At 39.7% G+C, this 25,117-nt stretch overlaps 3 protein-coding genes across 4 annotated transcripts; 1 reads left to right on the top strand and 2 right to left on the bottom strand.

The window, feature by feature from the left end:
• Positions 1 to 2,194: 2,194 nt before the first annotated feature.
• Positions 2,195 to 2,782, bottom strand: LOC116245814 (ethylene-responsive transcription factor ERF020-like). The gene has a single exon (XM_031617382.2). The coding sequence runs from the start codon at positions 2,772 to 2,774 to the stop codon at positions 2,268 to 2,270; it is 507 nt and encodes a 168-aa protein (XP_031473242.1). The 5' UTR covers positions 2,775 to 2,782; the 3' UTR covers positions 2,195 to 2,267.
• A 4,334-nt stretch (positions 2,783 to 7,116) lies between these two features.
• LOC116246297 (uncharacterized) lies at positions 7,117 to 11,817 on the bottom strand. Its single transcript, XM_031618103.2, has 3 exons — positions 11,243 to 11,817; positions 9,774 to 10,034; positions 7,117 to 7,765 (listed from the first exon to the last, which is right to left on the bottom strand). The coding sequence occupies exons 1-3, from the start codon at positions 11,666 to 11,668 to the stop codon at positions 7,571 to 7,573; spliced, it is 882 nt and encodes a 293-aa protein (XP_031473963.1). The 5' UTR covers positions 11,669 to 11,817; the 3' UTR covers positions 7,117 to 7,570.
• Positions 11,818 to 13,155: 1,338 nt separating this feature from the next.
• Positions 13,156 to 24,519, top strand: LOC116256818 (conserved oligomeric Golgi complex subunit 1). Of its 2 annotated transcripts, XR_004173237.2 has the most exons (7): positions 13,156 to 15,479; positions 17,849 to 18,055; positions 20,212 to 20,501; positions 20,710 to 20,889; positions 22,661 to 22,841; positions 23,700 to 24,129; positions 24,266 to 24,519. XR_004173237.2 is itself a non-coding variant. In XM_031633318.2 (6 exons), exons 1-6 carry the CDS (start codon positions 13,308 to 13,310, stop codon positions 23,877 to 23,879), a joined length of 3,210 nt encoding a protein of 1,069 aa, XP_031489178.1. In that variant the 5' UTR covers positions 13,156 to 13,307; the 3' UTR covers positions 23,880 to 24,264. The 2 variants fall into 2 exon arrangements, 1 of the variants encoding a protein (XP_031489178.1); XM_031633318.2 differs by lacking the exon at positions 24,266 to 24,519 and having other exon boundaries at positions 23,700 to 24,264.
• The last annotated feature ends 598 nt before the right edge of the window (positions 24,520 to 25,117 follow it).

Below are 25,117 nucleotides of genomic sequence, written 5' to 3'. Positions count from 1 at the left end.
TGAGTAAACGAGTCGAGTTCGAGTTTTAAGAACTCGACTCGTTTATACTCGACTCGACTCGTTTATACTCGACGAATAAACAAATTTCATCCCACGTCATGAAATTTACTAGATATTTTAAAAAGAATGATCATATTTTATTTAGACGAGCTAATCGAGTTAATCGAGTCGAGCTCGAGCTCGACTTTATTTAATCGAGTCGAGCTCGAGCTTGTGTTAGGTAGCTCGACTCGAGTTCGAGTCGAGTTCGAGCTCGAGCTCGTTGAGTCGAGTCGAGCTCGAGCTGGGCAAGCTCGAGCTCGACTCGGCTCGTGTGCAGCCCTACTTATAAGCCCACCATGTGGGTCGTGATTGCCTCAAGTTTGGAAACATTGAAATGCTGCCTGAATTGGAACGAGACTTTTTGTCATCACACGCCAAGATTCCACGGCTTCGACTCTTTTTTTTTTTCTTAAAAAATTGCAGTTGACTGGCTCAACTTCAAAGTAATGCGCTTTCATGTTTTTTTTCCTAAAAAGAAGAAAAGTTTGTAACTTGGAGAAGCCACATTGGAATCAAGACACCTTTTTGTTGCTCACTTTTGATGCCTTGGGAAGTTGAAATAAACAATTGGCCTTTATGCCGTTCAAAGATGAATGGAAGCATTGTGTGAAAGGAAAGCTTAAGTGGAAACAGTGGGTGGCAGTCTATATGTAGTTTTGACCAATTTTTTTCTTGTGCAAAAAAAGAGGGGGGTGGATACCTCTAAGAGGCCGAAGCCCCCCTCTATGCTGAGGGTTTATGATTGTTTTAGAAATTAAGTAGGAAGCATGACACCTGTCAACTAAAGTATTGTTTATCTATCCAGGGACGGAGTTAAAAAATTTTTATGAGGGGGGCAGAATTAAAGTTTTTAAATTTTAACTACGATCGAAATATCATTTTTTAAAAATTTTATATAAAACAAGTGAAATTTTTTAAAATTTACATGTAACTTAAAAAAAAAATTGAGATGGGGCCAAAGCCCAAGCGAGCCCTACCTTGGCTCCGCCTCTGCATCCATCATTTGCAGTGTAAAACATTAGTCTTCATGGAAATCAAACTAACGATTGGATGCATCGGCGTACCCTTCTGACCAGTTATACTATGCCCAGCGAAAAGATTGAGACGACAAACTATGGATGAAATAGCGAAAAAAAATTGTCAATCCACATAAAAAAAAACTAACTTTGGTGATGTATCAATACAAAGAACGGACGCAAAGTTTTCAAACTCTATAATTATAATCTGCGTTCATCAGATTCTATCCATCAATTCCATGTTCAAAAGGAGCCTGCATTTCGATTCGGATAGAACAAAAAATGACCAGAACATGACCCTCTGCTCGGTTCATGGGCTCATTTACCTGCCGTTGTAATTGCACCGCGGTTTGCACATTATTGCAGGAAAATCGAGGTACCTGTCTGACATTATCTAGAAATTGATGCATGTCCGTGAATTTGTAAATAAATTTTCGGTCCGTGCTTGTTTAGATTGTTGAAGGAGATCCTTGCCCTGTACTATATCAGGGCTCAAATGACTAAAAAGCCCTTGTTGCTAGAATGAAAGACTCTCTTTATAAAGGTTGACTTCACAATTTTCGGTGTTGAAAGTTCGTTTGGAACTGAAGAGCGGAGCTGTCAATTTGGTCAGCAGGCCAATTCAGTTAAATAATGAATGGACAAAAAATATTTTAAATTTTAAATAAAAGTTTTTAAAATAATTTAAATGTTAAAGATTCTAAATTATTTTTTAAAAAAATAGTTAGAAATTGACACATGACCATTAACAAAATTGAATTGATTTGCCACCAAACCTTCAAATGGACAAGGTGCTTTTGATATAATACATCGTCGATACTGATGTTTGATGAATCAAAGACAATTTTGTTGTTTTTTTGGTCTAAAATGTATTTTTTTTTTCAATTTTTCCATGTTGCTTGATATAAGGGGCTTATTTTCCATTATTATTGAGTTCAATCCAATGGACAGTCGGACTAATTCTGCTTTAATTTTTTATTTTCTTTTTAAAAAATATAAAATGACGAAAATACCCCTTTGCACCATAGTGTGTCTCTCTCTCTCTCTCTCTCTTCTAACCCCATCTAGTTAACCATGCTAACTTATTGGTAATAAAATCATACAATTTCAAGTCAAAAGAAGCCAAGAGTATTGCATAAAGAGATGCATCTCTTTCCATAATTTCTTTAAATTTTGCCCAAATCTGGTCATATTCAAGAGAACTAAAACCTAAGAAGGAAAATTTACAAATATATTTCCATGCATGTCATCCACTGAGATGCTCAACTCTTCCTCTCTTAGCTGGTGGGCGTAGTAGCTCCTCGGCAAGTCTTCCAAGCCATCCCATATCAGGCACTCCTGCGCCGCACCCTCGCCGGATTCCGGCAGTCTGCCTGTGTTCTGCAGCTTGGACGACAGCTCCACATCCATTGCCACCCCGGCCTCGGCTGCTACTCTTCGCACCGACCTCGGCGACATGTCGAGCCGCGGGATCGCCGGAATGTTGTAGGGGAAGTTCAGACTGTTGACTGAGTTCGGGCCTCGTAGGCAAAACACCGCCGTGTCGCGTGCAATGGCCGCGGCTTCGGGGGTAGCGTACGAGCCCAGCCAAAGGCGGTCCCTTGAGCCCGGCAACCGGATCTCCGACACCCATTTCCCCCATTTCCGGCGCCTAACACCCTTGTATGGCTTCCGGCCACCATCCTCGACAACCTTTCCGTTCCCTCTTTCCATCATGCTGGATTCCGGCGAAAAACTGGAATGAAGTGAGCTCAAGGGCGAGCTAAGGGCTCCATATATACATCTTCAATAATGGAAGTCAACCATTGAAGAACGTGAGGAGGAGGGCAGGCCAAGTCAGTTTATTAAATAAGGATGGGAGAAGGTCAAACTGCAATCAGGTCAAAGTAGGTGAGAAGAGACGCAGTTCTCAACGTCCAGTGGTCGGTGGGCGTGGACCCACTTGGCCCGCAGTTAGCTCCTTGGCTTGGATGTCTCCGGACCACAAGTGGGTCTACTGGGACCGTCCCTTATAAAAATGAAAACACAATGGCATTGGCCCACCTTCTCTACTAATTACATACCACATTTATATCGGTGTCAAACACGGTTGATTTGATTGTGAATGAATGCAATTTTTTTTATTTTTTAATAAAAATGATAAACAAAATTTAAATATTTAAAATATTTACAAAATTGAAAAAAAAAAAGGACAATGAGTGATGGGGTGTTCATGTATCGGCCAATAATGGCAGAACTAAATGGAACTCGCATTCGAATTGGTCATTTGCATAGAGTGCACATGAGTTGAGTTGAGCCCAAGTTTAGTTCGCTCGAGCTCGGCTCGACTAAAAAACCTCGAGTTCGACTCAGCAGTTACGTATTGAGCTTGAGCTCGACTCGACTAAGGCTCGACAAATCGTTTGAATAGAATTGATATTCATCATTAGGTGCTGAGCTCAAGTTGAACTCGATTAAGTCTCAACAAACTCGTTTGAATGTAATTGATATTCATTGTTACGTGTTGAGCTTGAGTTCGACTCTATTAAGGCTCGACAAACTCGTAAACTCATTTGAATATGTTACATGAATGTTTAAATTTTGTTTAAAACAAGAAAATACTTACATGTTTTACAAAAATGTTTAGGAATTGACAATTGGGACTTTTGAATTGGCTACTGAACCCAGATAAATACTTTATCAGTCAGTTTTCTCATGTGGGCACACATCCAACTCTTCAAACACGTACCGTACACGCAATAAGGGATCATTCCTCCCTGCTCGATATGAAACACAGAAAGTAAACATGTTACGTGCAGAAACCAGGTGTGGAGCCGCCATTAAATTCCTAGTCGTTCAGGAAAGTGAGCATTTGTCTGGGCGCCTTTCAATTCCACGACCAGAAAACTGCATGCATTTGACGGAAAAGCTTTGTTCCATTGACCATGAAGCTGACAGAAGAAGGAGGAAGAGAGAGAGCCTCTTTGTGGGCTGTCACCTACCCATCGGGTTCACACACGCTCTCTCTCCCCATCTCTCTCACTATTTGTCGATTCCCAAACAGTGTTCTAGACGCTACCCAAGTTGCATTTCCTCCTTTTTGACCACCCTTCTGCACTTGGAGTTCAGGATCTCTGTCATGTTCTGAGAAAAAATCACAAAAAGCCAAACGCAGCCGCCCCCAGTGTCTGACTGCAATTCTGCAGGAAGCCGGTGAGTTGAAGTCGAACATGTTTTCTTTTCCTTCTGTTTTCCATTCGTTGGTTTTACGGTTATGTAACGTATTTGGTGCATAAAGCGCTTGTTTCGGCACAGATAGAAGCAATGAAGGAAACTTTCTCAATAGATTAGACGGCTCATTTCTCAAATGGAAGCATGGTAGTGACGTGCCATTGCTGCTCTACATGGCGCTCCGGCAAGGGCTCCGGCGAGGCATGATGCGTTGATATCTATGAGGAAAGACTGATTGAATGTAGCTTGCTTTTAGGTGCAAGCGCATGAACTGAAGCGCCGGTCGTCCAATTCAATCTAGAATTCGTTTGGCGGAGTTCAACATCGGCGATGTTTTGCTTAGGTATGATACAGTTTTGCTTGCTTGGGTATGATACAGCAAGCTTGAAAAAAATAAAAATAAAAAACAGAAAAATAGATAAATTTTTTAAAGATTTTAAAAAACTAAAAATAAAATAAATGAGAAACTAATAACAAAAACATCAAAAGATAAATAAATTTGCAACAAATAAAAAATAAAAAATTTAGCATCAAAAAACTGAAAAAAAGTGAAAAAGGTAAAAATTGTGAAAAAACGTATTTTTTTTTCTTTTAACATTTTTTTCAAAAACATATTTTTTTCAAGTTTTAAACGGTCATTTATTTTATCACTTTTTTTTAAAAAAAAAAAAACTCATTTTTTGTGAATATGGGACTCTAATCTATGTGCATGTTTATTGAGTGAGTAGAAGAAATTTTTTATCCTACTGCCGAACAAGAAAGCTTAAGCCGAACAAGAAAGCTTAAGCCATCTCCATTCTCTTTATCTCCCGATGATGATGATGTTAGTTTTGCTTTCAATGTTTCAAGATGACACTCTCGCTATAACTTGAATATTGGTGCACCCCAATCTCAACGCAAGAAGTTGACACCTTAACTATTTGAAATAAAGACTGACTACCCACCAGCCCCCCCACCTGTACGTTATGACAATCATAGTTGACAAGCTCAGGAATGGGACTTGCATCAGCAGTCAACTAGGTCAGTGGATGTCGATAACTCGACAGGATCAAGTACCAAGAATCGGACTATAGACATGCAACCGAGTTACAAGAGTCTCAAGTTGTTGCTCTCTCCTTCTTTCTAGTTTTTTCTAAAATGGTACAATGAACTCCTCAATCCTTATAGACTTGGTGAAACATTGAAATGTAAACGAAAAACATGGTATGCACTCTCCGGTGACCTCCCAACAGATTGGGGCCCTTGATAGCTCGACCGACCCCTTTCGGGGCATCATGGAGAGAGAGAGAGAGAACCAACCAGTTCACCTTCTCCTTCCTTTTCGGGTTTTTTTTTTGTTTGGAATGTGCAAAATTTGTAAAGGGTTGTTCGGCATACTGTCATATGAATCTGCCTCAACTTTGATGCAAAAAGTGTCTTATGAATTTACTTCATTTGTTACACGTAGATTCATTTTGACAGAAACAATGTATAATTGTTACCAAATATATCTTAAATGGACTGCTTTGGGCAGATATGAAATTCATATATCAACTTCTTAAATAGTGCATCATGTGCAAAGTTTGCAATTAATCTGCAACATCACTTGTTGATGGAGATCTACAGTCTCCATTGTCCATTTGTTATGGAAGAAGATTGGTGAATATTGATGTTGTACCTCTGTTTCTTATTTAATCCATGTCTTCTAAGATGTAATTTTAACCAGTACTGTAAAAATCAAACCGATTCATGAATTCAAATCGGCAAAGTTGCACACCAGTCAAATGAGCAAAAATTACAACAAAAAGTATTTTTGATATATGAACGAAAAATATGTATAATCAACTGAAAATATCGAAAATAACTAGAAATGTTTCTATAAATAATTAAGAACTGACGTGATACTCTTGAATTGGCCGTCGAATCAAATTAAAGATAACCCAACTAACGAGGATGCAAGAAGCAGTCGCTGATGACAAACTCAACTGCTCATTAAACTGCTTAGCCTTCTTGTGGATGAGAGTTGACTACAGTCAACTAATTGACTACGCCGCTTTCACGGAAATGTGAATGCCGACAGACGCACCAGCGGCGGGATGTTTATTTCATTTATTGCGTTCCACAATTTTGTTCAACCCCAAACGCACGCATATTGTAAATAAAGTACGTGCACAGAAGAGGACGAAGGGAATTTGTATTAAAAATTATAAAAGTTTGAATGATGACTCCACGAAAATATAGATATAAGGAGACATCAAACTTGAGCTGTTTGATCATATATGGAACAGATTAGTTTGCTGATAGATGGGGAGCTGTCAGTAAGGGTCTTGGTCTCTCTCTTAAATTTTTAAAACTTTAAAAAATTATATGTAAATTTAAAAAAAATTAGTTTAATATGTTTAAAATTTTCTATTTTGATTCCTGTTAAAATTTTAAAACTATCCATGCAACAAAAAATTTCTGATTCCGCCCTTAGTTGTCAGGGCTCCCCATGCAACAAAAAATTTCTGATTCCGCCCTTAGTTGTCAGGGCTCCCCCTTCTCTCCATCACTGCTGGCATTCAAAAAACAAATAAATCATAAATAAAAAGAGGGTTCAATCAAGGCCATCCATCTTCTTTTAGATGAATGGCCCTATTTTGATGGTTGTGACTCATATGAAGGGTCTTACTAGGATGGATATATATAAAAAAAGAGAGAGAGAGGGAGTATCTGTAGATTTCTCTATGTGGGAGATATCTTAATACTCTTTCACAGATGCATTGCATTTTCACACCCACCTGATACACGAAACTCAAGATGACCGAACGATTTCAGCTATCTTGAGAGCTCTGTGCGCGAGGATTTGTCAGTCCAAATTGCCTTTACCTTTCAAAAAGAAGCACAAATCGTTGACTCTACGAAACAATGGTACGAGTAACAAACATAACAGTTTCATGTCAGGACTTTTCACAAAATACTTGCTTGGACAGCAAAAAAATGATGGTTCCTTAGACCCCTTGAGTAGTAGGACAAGCGGCAAAGGAAAGATCCATCGAATTTTGTGAAGGCTTGATTTGGCTAAAAAGAACAAAAAAATCCAATGACTTCTTAGACCCTTTGAATATCTTCCCTTATCATAATTACAAAGGAAGCTGGTATATCATGACAGATAATTCCATGTTATGGCACATGTTTACTGAATAATCTTAACAATTGGTAGACTGAAGCTTTTGGTTCACATGATGGTTCTGTTATCAAGTGCAACGTCGAAGCCAAGTAAATGCACTCAAATCACATTTTGCTTCTTCACTTTTCGTCCTTATGAAGGCTCCGACAAAGGCCTAGGAGGAACCGAACAGCCTTGATGCAGCATATATGAAGTCCAGGAAGCCTGTGCCCTTGAGAAGCCCCTTCCCAGTCAAGAGCTCAAAGTCCAACAACAGTAGGAAACCGATAACCGCTGCTTTCCCATTTATCAATTCATTTTTCTCCGAGAAACCAAAACCTTCCAAATCTTCGTCAATAACCATTTTAACCTGTAACCAACATTATGACAATTCATGAAATCAATTCATAATAACCATATCAAAAACAAAGATAACAGTGCTAGTTTTCGTCTTCTTCCTTCAGAGGAATGTGAAAAGACTTACTGAAGACTGAATGTGTCATCCTGTTCATAAAATGCAGACAGGTAATTGAAACGAGTGAACAACAACACTAATTTGTTTAGCACAGCTTGTTTAGCATTCAACCCAGCTTGCAGTCATGCCTAGGCAGACCGGCCTCAAGTAACAAACCCAGTAATACATGCAGTCACAAACCTCGTCACGCAAGAAGAATTACGTATATTCTGGTCATTTGAGAATTGAAAGTCGTGCTCTAATAACCTTACTGGATTGCTCTTTTAAGCAAGCATTACACATAGAAGCCATGTGTCTTGCCTGAACAAGCACACTCATGCCTACACAAGAGACTCATTGCAAGCTCAACTGGTGTAAACATGTGCAAAAGCTCCTCCTGGCATCACACCACCTACGTGACCTAATCTAATTTGAGCAACTGAGTCTGGGATAAGCTAAACCAAGTTAAGCCAGCTCATGCTTCTAAGGCTTCCATAAAGGGAAGCAATCAATGCATGTCGTACATCTGAGCTTTATTAGCAAGCCAAAGTCATTTAGTACTAGGGGCAAAGTGGTCCTCGTGTTGCCACAATAACACAGGCCCGGCAGATTCTGAACTACGGAATCACTACCCAGATCCAGCCATATGGGCTGTCCCCACTGCACCAGAGTTGGTGCTTCTGAATGTGTCTCAAACCCATCCAGCTGCTTCTTCTCTCCATTCAACAGAAATCAAAATGAAGGTTCCAGCCTCAGCAGCTCGACTTTCAGACAGCTGCTGGCTTCCTACTTCTGTTCCTTAAAACATCAGCAGGTTTCACCCTCAGTGGTTCGGCCTCCCAATGATTGTGACACATTATGAGTTTTTGTGTTTACTACATATTACTACCGCCCGGCCAAATTTTCTGCCTCAGTAAATGTTCAAAACTCATAACAATATGCCAAGTTTGTACTACTGCAGCAAGTGGATGAAAGTATTTTCTGCGTGTTAATGATATCGTGTGAAACAACAGTAACAAATGCATGAACCTAGCAACATCACTAAGGTAAGAAATTCTCAAATTCTTGTTCACCTTGAGAAAAAGACATATTTTCAAGTAATCCTTAACCCTTGACTTAACTAATACTAGATTTACATCATTCACAACACGAACTTTCAAGATGATGGACAAAATATCTCTTTTTATAGTCACCAACTAGGCGATACATGGATGGTTAATTTTCATAGTGCTTTATTGACTAGCCTTTTTGTTACTTCTAAGGTCTAAACTTGGCTCTGTTTGGTCCTTGACTCAGTAGGAGGACTCAGTTTTTATCCAAAACTAGGGAAAGCAAAAAACTCATAGAAAACTTGTATGACTCGCCTAGAACTCATGTCACTCACCAAGTCAAGTCATTCGACTCCTCCAAAACATGTTTCACACCCAAAAATTTGGTTATAGATGTTATCTTGACAACTATACTGTAGCTTAATGGTTTTGTTTCCTGTTGTTACATGGGTAAACGTAGCTTAGTTATGGTTTACTGGATTTTAATTTGACCTATTTCTAAACTATATAAGTAATCAAGCCATTCTACAACCCTTTTATGTAAAATGACAAGTTATATATCGTTTTTCTTACAGTTATATATCGTTTTTCTTGCAGAATATATAGTAAACAAACCCCGGCCCGAGTCACTGAGTTGCACAACACCCCCGCCCGGCCCCAATTCATGACCAATAATGGACAACTCTAGCCCTAAAGTACAAGGTTTTAGAACATTGTTTTTAACAGTCAAGCTGCTGTCGTCATGTGAGAACAAACAAGAACAACAATCACCATAACAAGTAGGCACAAGTAAAAAGCTGCAACAGATGATAAACCCTGAATCTCACAGGGCGCAGCAAGTAGCAGTCATGGTCAGAAGAAGGGAAAAGGAGTACCTCATCTACATTGACATCTGATGCAGTCACACCAGGTTGAGCTTTCCCACTGAAGACAATCTCTGCAGATTCTCCAGTTGCTGAACCCCCTGACATGCTGATGTAAATATTCTCTTCGTCTGACTTCACAGGATACACAAAAAGTTTCCTAAGAGCCGGCGTGAGGACTCTTAGCACAGGATTTTTTGGGTACCACTCCTTTATAGCGCCAGTCCTCAAGTCAAATGTACTATCGGTTGTTGGGCACACTACACAACCATCCTGTCAATTTCCACAATATGGTCCTCTTAAGAGTTTTTCCTAAATAATCTTCAAAACGACTAAAGCAGTTAATCACATTTACTAAAAGGGAAAAGACACTAGGACAAAAAAAACTTCATGGATAAACTGTTAGCAATCAAAAACCTCTAGATGATGGTCTTTCAAATGCATATCCGTGAACAGGAATTCATTTGTCTCGCTGGTACTAAATATGACGTTTGGTTACACAGTGCAGTTAGATTTTCTTTTCCTTCCAAATGCATTTTAAAATGCACAGGTATGCATCCATATCTTAAGAAATATCCTCCGAGTGATCTTTTCAAGGTTGGACAAAAAATTTACCTACCAGCAGGACTGTGTCCCGAATATACTAAAGAGTAGAAAGAGGACATCCAGCACAGTGAAACTCACTAACAGAACTAAAACATGAAAAGTACAAAATCGAGGAGGTCTCTAACGTTCTAGCTGAAAAGAGAGAGCTGGTATGACCTCATTAGAGAGAGCTGGTATGACCTCATTAGCCAGCACGACGAGGTCAACAAGTAAAACGGAATCATTTCAGAAGCTCCTTATCCCTAGCACGTAAGGTATGTCAGTTACTGGAGAATCCGCCGTCAGAAGGTTAAACATTTCTAGAACATGAATAATGTATTTTCCCTTAAATCCTCTTGAAATTTCTAGACTGGCATAGTTTCCTCACAGTTCTCTGTGACAGTATGCCATCTGGATCTCCGCTAGCAGATTTTCTAGTAAAACTATAGCTGATTGGTTCAAAGGAACCAAACCAAGTAGAAGTATCAAATGGAACGTAAAATCCAAATATTGGCGGATGAACTCTGACCAAGGAGGATGAACTCTTTCCTCTCATCAACTCAATACTGTCTTGCTTTCCACGCCCTCTAAAGTCGAAAAATGACATTTCTATGCATTAAACAAGGCACTTCTCCCGATTCTTTGTGGACAATGGGCTCTCCGACGCGAAACAGAAGTCATCAGTTCTCGAGTTTATAACTTTACCAATCAGAACCACAACCAAACTGTGACAATTACAAGAAAACGAACTCCATTTTTCCACAATCAAATTCACTTTCGGGAAAAGGAAATGCATTTACCCACACTGAAACTCACTCCCGAGAAAGGTAATCCTAAAATAATCATCAAGAAAGTGAGAAACGAAGAACGACGAAACGAAGGATGAGAAACAGCACCTGCGTGAGCTTAGCATTGAGCAACCCCTCGCTGTACGCGCCCTCAGCAGGCGACCGATTCTCAATAGCGAATATCTCGTCCCTGTACCAGAGCAACAGGATCGTCTCACCGTTCTGGATGATCACCCTCCTCTCTCCCTTGGGCAGCGCAGCAAGCGGAACCACCGGCACCCAATTCCGGCCATCATCTGAGGCAGCAGACGATGGCTCCTCCCTCTCTTGCTCGGCGACCGAAACCTCGGAGGCGCATACGGGTCCAATTTTGCGACCGCGACCCGCGGCGGAGCTCCGTCGAGGGACTAAGCGCCTCCCGGACGGAGGGAACGACACGAAGGACGCAGGGACAGCCCGGGGTGGAGACCTTGGGTTTCTAGAGACGGACGCGAGGAGGGAGGAGAGATCAGGGGAAGACGAGGCGGACGCCATCGACGGCCGGCGGAGGAGAAAAGTGAGGTACAGACGGAAGTGGTAGTGGAGAAAACGATGGCGACGAACACAGGGAGCTTAAATGGGAGAAGGAGATTGCAGCCATCCATGGCCACAAGGTGTGGATAACGCCGCAGAGGAACTGAGAGTGAGAGTGACGAAGAGTCTCCCGCTGGGCTTCGCTCCCCATTTTATAGTGGGTCTGGTTCTCTCGCACGCGTGCATCTTCCTCGCTCGTGCGAGACATAACGGCCTATCTTCGTTTTGGTTTAATGGCTTCAGATACGAGGCTTTCCTTTATCCGATTTTATCTGGATATGTTTATCTGGATATGAAGATTAGCCTAATGTAATCTAATTTTTTTCATTAAGGGGAGAAGATTACTACCCATCATTTCGAAAACGAACCTGTAGGATTTTCAATTATATTAGTATATATTAGCATCAACAATGACAATAAGCTTGTATATTATGAGAGATTTTCAAGGGTTTATGAAATGGGTTATTGAATAGATGGTTGTACTGGTTTATAGATAGGTTAAAGTCGAAATTACTAAAGAGTGGGTTGGAATCCATCATATCAGGAGCTTGAGCTTAGGAATATAGTAGCATCAGAGCCGGTTCAACATTCAGACCTATAGTTCTACACAAGCAGACGCGTGTATCTTAAAAAAGGTAGATTGTAACGTCACAAAAATTTAGTTTTTTATTGAAGATTGTAAGAGATCTTCAAAAACTTAATAGATGGTTGTTCTTGTTCATAGTCTTTTTAGGGTTGAAATTGAAACCGCTAGGAGGTAGGTTGAGATCCGCCGAACCAGTGGCCTAAGTTGAGGAGTAGGTCGGGTTATTATAGTAATATCAAGGATTTTAACGCTCTTTCTCTCCCCATATATATATATATATATACATTTTGGATATCTTACTCTTTTTGATTTGGACTCTCTTTCCCTCAATTGCATGGAAACTAAAGAGAGCGACTTTTTAAGTTATTATTTAGCTATTAAACATTTGTTAAAGCAATCAAATGTTGTTTTTTTTATTGTTGTTTCTTCGTATCTATGAAAGGTGGTTCAAGGAAGTTAAAATCTTGAAATGGCACCTTCTAAGCAAGCTCTTTGAAACTTTGAAGTTAGTGAGTAGCTGTTTTTATTGGACTTGATTAATGATATTCAGATTTAAGCAGAGATCCTATTTTCTAAAACCGGATTAAGATCCAAATAGTGGATCCGAGTGGTATATCAGTTTTTTCTGAATTTTATGTCATGGAACTGCATACCTAATCTGAATCCAAGCTATAAAACGGATCCAAATTATTTTAACGGATGCAGCTAAATGGATTCGAAGTAGGACGCGTACACGAATCTAGGCAAACCAATCTAACTCAATGTCCGAGTTTTTCTATACTGCGACAAAGTTTCTCCGGATAACAGACACGGCTGAACGATCTGTCATCATACGTCGGATGAATTGTTTCGGACAATTCAAACAACCGCTGGTTATCCCGTCCGTCGGTTAAAGTGTCCGAGAAAGAGCGGGGAGAGACTGTTGGCCCCCTCTCTGAAATGTAGAGAGGAAGGAGATCTCTCTCTCTCTCCCTCTGGAATTCCCTGGCCTCTCTCCTTCTGCACTAGGCAGCCATGAGGGTTCCTTCTTCGAGGTACCTCGACGGAGATGCGGAGTCGCTTTTCCGGTCGAGGCCGATTTCTGAGATCCGCTCGGTCGAGGCGTCGACGCGGAAGGAGATCGACAACAAGCAGGAGGAACTGCGGCAGCTCGTCGGCCGGAGTTACCGCGATCTCATCCAATCCGCGGATTTCATCCTCCTCATGAAGGCCTCCTCCGAATCCATCTGTGCTAATCTCTGCCGCATTGACACCTCCATTCGGTCGCTCTCCGCCGCCGACGGCGATGAAGCTAACAATTCCGCGGGCGGCGCCGGCCACGTCGGTTACAAGGAGCGGAGAAAGAAGCTCTACGGCGTTGGATGTAGGATAAAGTACCTGGTCGATACGCCGGAGAACATTTGGGGGTTTCTTGACGAGTCAATGTTCTTGGACGCCGCTGGTAGGTACCTCAGGGCTAGAAAGGTTCATAGTTTGCTCGTGGAGAGCCCTTCGGCGAAGGAGTTCCTCGGGAACTTTCCCCTTCTGCAGCACCAGTTTCAGTTGGTCGAGAGCTTCAAGGGGCAGATCTCGCAGAGGAGCAGAGACAGATTGCTAGATCCGGTCGGCTGTAGCGGCAGCACCGCCGAGCTTTTCGCCGATGCGCTGTCTGCCATCTCTATAGTTGATGAGCTTGGCCCGGATCAGATGCTTGCTCTCTTTCTTGAATCTCGCCGATCGTGGGTCTCTCAGGCGATGCGAAACTCGCAAGCCTTCGACGGGCACTCTTCTGCTGCCTTCGCAGCCGTATCTAGGAGCTTCTGTGAGGTGGTGACCATAATTCAGATTACCCTCGGCCAAGTGGGCGAGCTCTTCCTTCGCACCTCCAATGACCTACCATTGTTCTATAAGAAAGTTTTGAGCGCCCCGCCGGGATCGCAACTCTTCGGGGGGATTCCGGATCACGAGGAGGAAGCCAAGGCTTGGAAACAGCACTGGGAGAAGCTTGAGTCCGTGATGTGCATGCTTGAGCCGGAGTTCATCTCGGAGAGTTGCTTATCGTGGGTTAACTCGGTGTCCGAGCTCGTGAATTCCGCCGTTCTGAGCGACGGGCGCCGGTTGGTGGAAGCTTTTGGAAGTGGGGGGCGTTTGGCATCTGTTGAAAAGGACGTGAGAGCGAAAGTGGACGAGAAAGAAGCTCTGGGCGGTAGCTTGGAGTGGCTCAGAAGTTACTATGGCTTGGTTATTGAGTCTCCATGGGAGGGCATCTGCCGACTTGTTCTTGGGCAACCCAAGAATCTGTGGGATGAATTGTTCGAGCAGACTTTTGTTCACAGAATGAAGGAAATAATCAATCTGGCCTTCGAGGAAATGGTTAGGAGTGTTAAAATCAAAGATGCCCTCAAGGAAGGTGTCGAGTCTCACAGTTCCCTGAAAAAATCCTCTTCATATGGCAGCTTTTGGTTCACTGACAGAATCACAAGTACTAAGAAAGTGGGATTGACTCCCATGAAGGCGATGGATGACGAGAATGACTTTCATGCGTGCCTTGATGCGTACTTTGGATCACAAGTCAGTCGAATTAGAGATGCAGTGGACGATAAATGCAAGAGTATTTTGGAAGACCTCTTGTGCTTCACCGGGGTGCAGAAACCGAGCCCCAGGTTGAAGGAGCTGGCACCTTTTATTCAGGAAAGGTGCTTCAATAGTCTATCAAAAATTGTCAAGGAACTGGAAGAGGAGCTGGGGCTTCTTTCCACTGCTTTGAACGATAAACACGGCGACAAAGAACAATTGTCTCTTATTGTTGAGAAATCTCTTCTGATTGGGCGGCTCTTCTTTGCTTTGCGCAATCATTCAAGCTACATTCCGTTGATTCTTGGGTCCCCAACAGTGTGGACGACTCAAGGAAAAGCTAACAATTTTGCTAAAGGATCGTCGAATGTATGGCAGCCAAGGGGTAGTCTTGATCAACCGATACTCGAAAGCCCTAGAATACAAAGCTTGTCATCACCTCGTGTTGGTTTTCATGCTTATGGATTGGATGAGAATGCAAATCCGAAACTTCAAGAACTCAGCAAGACCTTGAGGGATCTTTGTGTGAAGGCACATAAACTGTGGATATCATGGATGTCCAATCAGTTGGCTATGGCTCTTGCCAAGGATCTTTCAATGGATGATGCGTTATCCACCAGTACTGCCTTGAAGGTAAGCTGAAGTTTTTACATTTTCAGTTTAGTTGTTTGTTTTGAGGTTCATGATACAAACACATGTACTTTTAGTTTTGCTTCTTGATGTTCACAACTTTGACTTTGAATACTGCTATCTGTGATAGATGTAAATGGAAAAATATTGCTTTATGAGCGTGATCTTTAGCTTTCTGTACTCTATTTTTTACGTGCTTTAATAATTAAAAGTATTTAGTCTCATAAGTGCAAATTACAAAACTTTTCTATACTTAAGCATAATTATGCATCTTTGAGAATGTACATATGTATATGTATATTTATATAGGTGTTTATGTGTTTGTGCATCTATGCACTTCTAGTTAGAAGTTTGTTTCTTCTACCATTTGTATGCATGTAATGCCCCATGTACGCACATGTACAGACAAGACAGGCTAATAGGAGAAGGACTGGAAGAATTGATTCTAAGCTTTGGGAAAATATAAATGCAAGCAAGGAAGTGTCAGTGAACCTTAAGGAAAATGCTATGGCTATCATGTTTTGGAATGAAGAGCCTAGTTCTGAAGTGAGCTTCTAGACAGAGTGTTTCTCTCATATAGGAACACCTCTGGTGATGCCTAACACCATTGAATGAATATACTTCTTTAATTTGCATAAGGATAGAACTGTTGGATCCATCCTTGGGCTCAGTCCTTTGTCTTCCTTGTATGCACATTTCTTTAACGTTGGATATGTTAGAACTTAGATGCCTTATTGAAAAATTATTGGTTTGCAAATTTTAGACAACTTCGCCAAGTTTAATCATACCCAATAACAAATATCTAGGGAGGAAAGGCTTTTCAGGATTGATTGTCAAAGTGGTCTTAGACTTAGACTAACCCTGAAAAGCCTTCAAATGTGGCAAGACGAAACTTTAATGGGTATTTAGAACATTAGATTCCTAATAGCAGTTGATTTGTACACTGGAGTCTGGACCGTGCCATTAAATGTAGTATGAATCATTGCGTGGACTTACATAATGATGCTACACTAAAGACATTTTCTAGCTATTCAGGGCAGTGGGACATGCTGGTGTAGAAGTAGATTCAATGAGAATATGTATTATGGTGTATGATCTGATGCGCTCCTCATGGTCTTGTTTTGCATCTCTATTTGTTCAACATGTATGGGGCAGGGGACTTAAGATTTCAGTCTACTGGATTGGTTCTATTTTGTGGTAAAGATCATTCTTGGTCCTTTTTATTATTTTTTCTTTCAAATTTTGTGAGAATGTTGGACCAAAATTTTCATGTCTACATGTAATTATCTTTCCTTTCACCTAAAAGTATGGCCCTTTGATACGATTAAAGCTAACATCAGTAACATACTTAAAAAGCTAACACCACAAAGCCTAGAGCTAATGTTGATCCGTAAATGCATGCCTGATGCACCTGCACATACATAGAGACGGAACTAGAAATCTTATATGGGAGACATAGTTGTATTTTGTAAAAATTTCAAGATGGGGAATGATACATATAAACATCCTTTACATTCTGGAACTATTTGTGGTACACATGCCCTTATCTGCATTTTCAACCAGCGATTAGTTGGTCAGACTATTGTATTAGACAACCTAGTTATTGGTCAGCCAAGAAAGCCTTGGCCTATAACTATAGATGTGCTGCATTCTTTGTGTAGATTTATATGTTTCTGTATTTATTTCTACATAAATCTATTAATTTATAGTCAATCGATTTGGACCAAGTTGGAGTGACTAGTCCCAGTTGGTCTCATTTGGGACTTGAACAACCTTATCCAACTTCTGATTTTGGGAACATATGCACACCAACCCATACACATAGCAGAAAGGGATCTTTCACATGCTGCGGTCTTGGTTGTGGGTCTCTGAGGCATATGTAATTTTCGTTTACAGTTGGCTAATTAATCTAGGTTGGCACATGTGGTTATTGCTTACAGCTGCATATGCTATAATCATTTCATGGTTTTGTTATTGTGTGTGGATGCTTGGTGGTGTATAACTATATTTAAGTTGTCTGCTTGATAATCCAAAATTGCAGCTTACCTTTTTTGCCTTTCTTGGCATTTGTACTGCTAGTGCTTTAGACATTTTAATCTTCTCTTACTGATATGCAGAAAGCCTTATGAGAAATTTCCATTCTCAAATTAAATAGCCTGCATGATAACCTAAAATTGCAAACTTTCTTTTTGCACCGACACTACCATGATGTTGTCTGCCTGTGGCTTTAGACATACTGTGGTTGTCTCTACTGATATGGAGATAGCTGTGTAAAAATTTTCTCGTTACTTGAAGGATGCAGCATTTTATATTTATACCATCTATATGCCTACCTGTCCTTGTTTAGTTACCGTTTTTTGCCTTTTGTTCAGGGTTGGGAAGAAACTATACTTAAACAAGATCAGTCAAAAGAATCTAGTGGTGAATCTTTAGAGGAGATGAAAATAGCGCTTCCTTCCATGCCTTCACTATATGTTACGTCTTTCCTGTTTGAAGCATGCCAAGAGATTCATAGAGTTGGAGGCCATGTACTTGACAAAGTTATCTTGCAAACTTTTTCACAGACACTACTGGAAAAGGCAAGAAAATGCTCTTTTTCTCTGCATTTTTTATAGTACGAGCAACTTATCATGATATTCTTTGATTTCTTTTTATTGCTACGCATGGTCATACCCTGAGTTAGGGGGAACATCATCTTCAAATCTCAAAAAATTGTTGAGAGTAAAAACTTGGTGAAGACAGTTTTTTATTTGATGTTTGTAACATCCAAAGTTCTTGTTTATATACAAGTTGAAATGTCTTATTTCTGTCTTCTATTGATTGAACTAAATAGATATTTCCTTAGAAAACAATTATGATCCACTATCTGGAGTATTTCCTGAGAAGGGAAAAACATGCAACTGAAATAGATTAATAACATTGTTAACGAACTTCTTACTTGTGGCACCTATATTTTGAACAAACCAAATATGATCATAGAATAAAAATAAAGAGACATGTATGTGCATGCACACGTGTGCATGTGTGTGTGTATATATTGTAATACTTTTGTATTAAGTGTCTGACATTTTTATGAGAATAAGAAACAAAATTTCACGCACATGACAAGTTTGAAAAGTCTGATGTCCAATATATGCTGCCAGCTAAAACTTTTCAACTGATCCTCGTTGGTTATCATATGCCTTTATTAAGTTATCCCATTGAATTCTCTATGCAATAAGTAATTAAAGTTATTAAACACAAACTGTAAAACCATGACTTTGGACTTGAATGTAGGTTCTGTTATCAGTTTTTGCTAACAAATGGGTGTGTATTAGTTGCAGAATCTGAGGCCACTTGATGGGGCTGTTTTCGGGTTTCTCTACTCAGGGACCCAAAAAAGGAACTAATTCCCGTATGAGGTTCCATTTATGTGTGTTGTTTCTAATGATCAGTCCTTGGCTGTGTTGATTTGTACTCCAATAAGCGTTCCAGTATGCTTTTGATTTATGCTTCTTAATGAATCAGTACAAGCTGATAGTAGGTTCAGGAATGCTACACATTATTCTTATCAGGATGTTTGCTGACAGCTTATCTGTAGCTTGTTCAGAATGCTCACACTACACACCTCATATTTAATTTGATGATACCAATATAATTCAGATAGACTAGCCTAAGTAAAAATTAGTGTTGCAAACTGGTCAGATCCAGGACAGATAAGTACATAAGAGGTCAAATTGGGATAATATTTGGTATGATAGGAAATAACAATATCCCAGACTACATCTGGCCCATTTGCACCCTTAGTACTTAAAAATTTGATATACCAATCTATATGAATTATGAAGTTTTCAACATGTTCTAACCCATTTTCCCTTTTTTCTTTTCTAAAGAAAAGTTGATACAAAGGAATTAAACTAAATCTGGGCAATGCTAAGTTGCTAACCTAGTCTAATTTTATAATAAAAGCAGCTCGCGTTACACCTAGGCATTTTTTATTGCACCGAGTTCTGAGTTCTATGCAGACCCAAATGTGGACGAAAAGTAATCAACTGCACCCAAACCGCACTTAAAATTGCTGGCTTTTATTTGCTGCACCTGCACCTCTGCTTGAGTCTTTTGAAAATTCACGTATTAGGGTGATACTTTTCCCCCTTGGTCCTGTCTCTCTAACTTAAAGTCAAACTTGTGTGGATGATGCATCTCTTTGCTTTATTTTTTTTATTATTTTAGCGTCTCAGAAATGCACTATTGATTGTATGTTCATATCCTCATTTATTGTTCCTCCTTCTGAAGTAATCCTATCTGTGCCGTAGATTTCCAGGTAGAAGTAGGAATTTGAAAATTTCTCAAAATTACAGAATGGTTGTCTTAAAGCAACTAACAAGGATGATTGTACTCTGATTGTTGTAAAATAGGAGTAATATCAAGCTTACTGTTAAAACTAGTAAATGTAGATTTTTTGTCACCTGAGATTGTGAATTAAAAGCAACGAATTGGACAAGAAAGCTACTATACACATGCAGTTTCAGCAGACAACTTAGTGTACTAAAACCTTATCTATGGAAGTTTTGATGGTTTGATACCATGTCTATCTTCTAGTTGGTTTACTGTTTGCCTTGTTTGTTCCTGCAAATTTAATTATTGTGGAAAATATTTGTTAAGTTTCTTCAAATAAGTTTCTGAAGGGATCATGTGGATTCACTTTATATGCTAAAATTTATTTTATTGTTCTCTTTCAATTTTATGTGTGTAGGCAGTGACTACATATAGGAATTTCTTAAATACCGAGACCCGTACAGTTCAGGTGTCTGAAAAGGGAATTCTTCAACTTATATTTGATTTGCGGTTTATCTCTGACGTGCTTTCTTGTCGAAGTGAACCATTTTTGAGCAGCGATGCTGATATTAAAGAGAAAGAACTGTTGAAACGGATTCCTTTTCGAAGTAAGCACAGTTCAGTTCCACCTGTTTCTGCTAGTGTGAATCCTACCCAATCATTGATACATGCATTTTCTCAGAGGCTGGATCCAATAGATTGGGCTACGTAAGATTCTCTGTTCTTTAAAAGTCTTCATTTCCTTCAAATCTCAGGATAAGAATGTGGTGTGAAATGTAGGAATGTGAGAAGTATATATGCAAATTCTGTTTGTGTGTAATTTTTCCAGGCTAAATCACACTTCATTGTATATATGCAATTCCTTTTATATTTCTTTTCTGCTTCTTAATCTTATAACTTGTTCCTTAATTGGCAGATTCGAGTCCTACCTTTGGGAGAATGAGAAGCAATGGTACCAGCGCAATGCAGTCTTGTTTGGGTTCTTAGTGCAACTCAATCGTCTTTACACAAATACTGTCCAAAAGCTGCCTGCGAAAGCTGAGTCTAATATTTTTAGATCTGCAGTACTTCCACGGTTCAAGTACCTTCCCATAAGGTATGCTGTTATATTTATATCTAACAGGCATGTTGGGTTCTTGTCAATGCAAAAACCAAGTCGGTTACTGCAGAGTGAAAAGGTGTTTATTCCTAGACTGCTTCTAGGGCTCAGACATGGGAACCAGGGACAAGAGAGATTTTTTGCTGGATGGGTCTGTCACATCCTTAGAAGTTAGAAACCCATCTTCTGCCAAAGTCTATAGTCTACACTGTTTAGTTGGATTTGTTGCCAAATGCACTAGTGCTGAGAACAGGCTAAGGGAAGGCGTCAAAATGATTCCATGGGCATTAAGAAACAAGAATAGTCAGTTGCTCTGCTCTGGTGCTGTAAAAGTGAAAAAGGAAGCTGTTGGCACTTGACATCTATGGTATGTGGCCTATTGTACGGGGTAGTATGATACACTATGGTACTGTACAACACCTGTTGGTGCAGCCATAGCAATGATAAAGAGGTATATCATACCAGATCATGATCCTTGTATTCAAAATTAGGCTTAAGTGCTCCACTAGGCAGATGATAGCCTAGACTGGCACCTGGGTGCGCCCAAACAATTCTTTCCCTTTTTCTGTTTCAGCCTTTCCGGTCTAAAAATGAATTGTTTTCTGTTTTCTCTATTTTCAGTAGCTAGACTGGGACCCTTCTTCTTTCTGATTTTCCTTCCTTTTATCTTCCTTTGTGCCAACCAGGATCATCAACATCTGTTAGGCTAACCCCTATCTGTGTCTTTTGTGCGGTACATTGCTTATGTGCACCTATTATTTTTCTAGCTATATAGATGGAAACATAATATTGCAGCATGACATATCATGCATTAGTATTATATTTACGGTCCTGTGGTTCCATTATTGAGAAATATGTTTGGGACTACAATGTTTCAATATATACCTTTCTTTTTCAGAACGTGAACCAGTGGGCTACAATATAAAAAGTTAAGACATTGAACTCTAAAGGCTGATTTGGAGTATGACACAGAGCATGCAATAGCATTTGAAGTTCATCATTACCCTGGCCATTTGCCTAGGTCCCTAAGGCCATCCTAGGTGCTAGGCTGTTGTTTATGGAACCTAGGTGGCCTAGGTTGCACCTACACACGGATCTTAGTTAAATGACTAAACAGTAGTCAATTGTATTCTCATATATCAACAAGAAAGTTTCATCTGCTTATGAGTACATTTTTTGCACTATGACTTCTAGGTACACCTTTCCTCTGTTTACTTCTCTTCTGGCTAACAGTTAGTCTGTGCCCTATTTTGCCTTTTAACTTTTAAGCATTTCTAAGTTAAATAGCATGCTGTAATGAGAAATATCTCCAGCCCACAAATCTTTGTGGGTAAGAAAGGTTTCTGTCGTTCCCATGACAGAAACTTAACCCCATTTGGGTACACCTTAACTTCATTTCACTATGAGTTCTAGGTACACCTTAACTCCATTTACTTCTCCCAGCCTTTTAAGCATTTCCAAGTAATAGCGTATATCTCCAGCCTACAAATCCTCCTGGGTAAGAAAGGTTTCTGTCATTCCCTTGAAGCTCCATAATTTGCAAGAAGGTTTTTGTACTTCAGGGGAAAACAGTGTGAAGATTTTGAAAAAAACTTGCTTCGCTGCTTTGTCAATAGTTAAACATCTCTAGCTCCTTGTTTTTAAGAAGTATGTTACTTTGTAATGTCTTGGTGTTTGTAAATGGTTTTATTTCATTTGCAATCTACTTTCTTTAGTTCATGGAAAGAGTGAGACTGATAGAGCACTCTTCTGCTTTTTGGTTTATCAGTGCTCCTGTATTATCATCAAGAGGTCCATCCACGCCAACTCGTTCTGGTTCATCTGATGAATTATCCTCAAGAAGCTCTTGGAAGGCTTATTCAAATGGAGAGCATTCCCCAAAACCTGAGTTTGATGATTCTTCCAGTTTCACTACTGCAACTCCACTATTCAAGTCCTTTATGACACAGGTACAAGAGTGAAATCATTTCCCTTTTAGTCCTTCACCATGGTCAATTGCAAAGATATTATGCAACTATGAACTTGAATTTGTGTGATGTTGAAACTTTCAAGCACTGTTAAATAGTTATGTCTTGCATCAGACAAGCAACACCAGTCTTGCTGCAGAGGCATTCCGGATTTTGAAAGTTGGAACACCCTTTTTGATAAATTACGTGCAATTTTTCTTCCAATAGTCAAGTACAGGGCTTTCAAACTCTCTTGGTTAGAATGGTGCAACTCAGTTATGGTCAAAATTGGAAACTGAATTGTGGCAGCTAGGTTCAATTCGGTACATCGGTTCAGCTGAATGGTTGTGTATAGCTAAAAATTAGTAAGATGTTCTTTCCTAGAAGAAAATAATAAAAAAAAGTACAAAATAATTTAAAAGAGAAACTTAAAAATGTTCAAAAAATCATAAAAATGAACAGTATGCAAGATGTGTCCCCCCATATCAGTCTATGAATGGAATCAGTTAGCCTCCGATATTATTTGAATTGCTGATTCAGACAACATACATGCACTCTTGACAAGCCAGCTATCTTGCTTCACCCAGATCAACGCTTGGTTTTTTTATATTACTTGTTATCAGGGAAGATAGGAATAGGTGAATGAAAAACCAATGGAACTATCTTCCCTGATAACCGAACGAAACATGTATCCTCTAAATTTTGGTAAACATCATGCTAGCCTCCCAACGGCCTAATTACTCTGTTCTGCCTCTATCAATTATTCAATTTCTGTTCTTGCATCGAGGTTGTTATATATATCCCTTCACTACTATTTCTTAGTGGCTTCTTGTCCACTTCTTATTTGTTCCTGGTATTCAGGTTGGTAGCAAATTTGGGGAGAGCACATTTAGACTTGGCTCCATGCTCACAGATGGGCAAGTAGGCAGACTTAAGGACAAGTCAGCTGCGGCCATGTCTACATTTGGAGATATTTTACCTGTTCAGGCTGCTGGCCTTCTTTCTTCCTTCACGGCAGGAGCAACAAGATCAGATTCTTGATTGTGCAGTCCACCTTATGATCCAAATTGTGTTTTGAATACGGAGAATCCTGGACTTCACCTGAGTGTACAGCGGCTGGATGTTGTTTCAAAGTTGTATTTGGATGAAATCACCTTTTCAACAGGGAAAGAAGCCAAGACTGGAAGTACTTCGGCTGAGTTCTGTTGCATGTCTTTTCATCAGCAGCTTATGGTGGTGTCGTTGTGTTCATAGAAGTTGGCCCCACCCCACCTAGATAAGGCAACATAAGGTACCTCATATAATTCTTTCATTACATGTGTTTTTTTTTTTAATATTTGGGGGCCTCTTTGTGGCCTTGTATTCATGCTTATCTCTTGTTTTGCTCCTTTAATAACATGAATTTTAATGAGATAATATTACTGCAGTCGATCTTTTCTCAAAATCTTCAGCTATGAAGTCAAATGACATAATCATGCCCACAAAATTCCTACCACGATTTGTCTATGACTTAGAATTTGAGAATTGATGCAGCTCTGCTATGTTTTGTCATATTTAAATTTAACTCGGTTATGACAATTTGAAATATATCAGCTGATGTGTATGACGTTTCTAATGAAATAACATGTAAAAGTAGCTGTGTTGATTGATTTGGGAAAACCAACACTTGGGATTATGATGCAATGTCTATATAAATGTTTGGTTTGTGCTAGAGTTTGTACAAATTTTCTCATCCCACTTTCATTCTTGGCCAGAAAGAGCCAAGAATGGAGATTTCTGGGGTTTTGACCGTGAAACTGTGGGCTAGTTTTGGAAACACACACACACCTGAAAAGGTGAAAATAGGTCACTTGGGTTCATGGGGGGGCAGGAATTCTCTTTCTAAAAGATAGTGTGGGCATGGAAATTAATTTTTAAATATTGAAATGGGATCCAAATCCAGATACGAATGAGATCTGACTATACACTTAGAGTGAATTAAAATCAGTTTTGAATCAAATGCACGTAAGGATCATCAGCTAGTTTATTTGGATCAACAGAAACTCCAAGGACAGTAAATTTGTCTTGTTTCGTTTATAATTATGAGCTAAGAAACTTTGTTCATTGATCGAAGGTGTAGAACCTTGATCCTAGCCCCAAGGCCCCAACTATGAGGCTCCCAATCTCAGATCCCACTCACATCAAGATCCAATAATTGCTGCATCTACCACGTCCACAACAGGTAATTGGTAGGGCTGAAATATCATTTTTCAAAATTTTTATACAAAACAAATGAATTT

The sequence above is a fragment of the Nymphaea colorata genome, chromosome 1 (assembly GCF_008831285.2).
Source record: "Nymphaea colorata isolate Beijing-Zhang1983 chromosome 1, ASM883128v2, whole genome shotgun sequence".
Taxonomy (NCBI): Eukaryota; Viridiplantae; Streptophyta; class Magnoliopsida; order Nymphaeales; family Nymphaeaceae; genus Nymphaea; species Nymphaea colorata.
The sequence above is the reverse complement of the archived record's forward strand: the minus strand, read 5'-3'. Positions and strand labels throughout refer to the sequence as shown.

What these genes read in the sequence shown, in the direction of transcription:
- LOC116245814 (XM_031617382.2), bottom strand. Translation starts at nt 2,774, where the DNA reads ATGATGGAAAGAGGGAACGGAAAGGTTGTCGAGGATGGTGGCCGGAAG.
- LOC116246297 (XM_031618103.2), bottom strand. Translation starts at nt 11,668, where the DNA reads ATGGCGTCCGCCTCGTCTTCCCCTGATCTCTCCTCCCTCCTCGCGTCC. An exon ending in TCAATGCTAAGCTCACGCAG is followed by an intron (nt 10,035 to 11,242) that starts GTGCTGTTTCTC and finishes GGAAATTGACAG; the next exon opens with GATGGTTGTGTAGTGTGCCC. An exon ending in CAGATGTCAATGTAGATGAG is followed by an intron (nt 7,766 to 9,773) that starts GTACTCCTTTTC and finishes TGTTGGTTACAG; the next exon opens with GTTAAAATGGTTATTGACGA.
- LOC116256818 (XM_031633318.2), top strand. Translation starts at nt 13,308, where the DNA reads ATGAGGGTTCCTTCTTCGAGGTACCTCGACGGAGATGCGGAGTCGCTT. An exon ending in GATCCAATAGATTGGGCTAC is followed by an intron (nt 20,502 to 20,709) that starts GTAAGATTCTCT and finishes CTTAATTGGCAG; the next exon opens with ATTCGAGTCCTACCTTTGGG. An exon ending in TTCAAGTACCTTCCCATAAG is followed by an intron (nt 20,890 to 22,660) that starts GTATGCTGTTAT and finishes TTGGTTTATCAG; the next exon opens with TGCTCCTGTATTATCATCAA.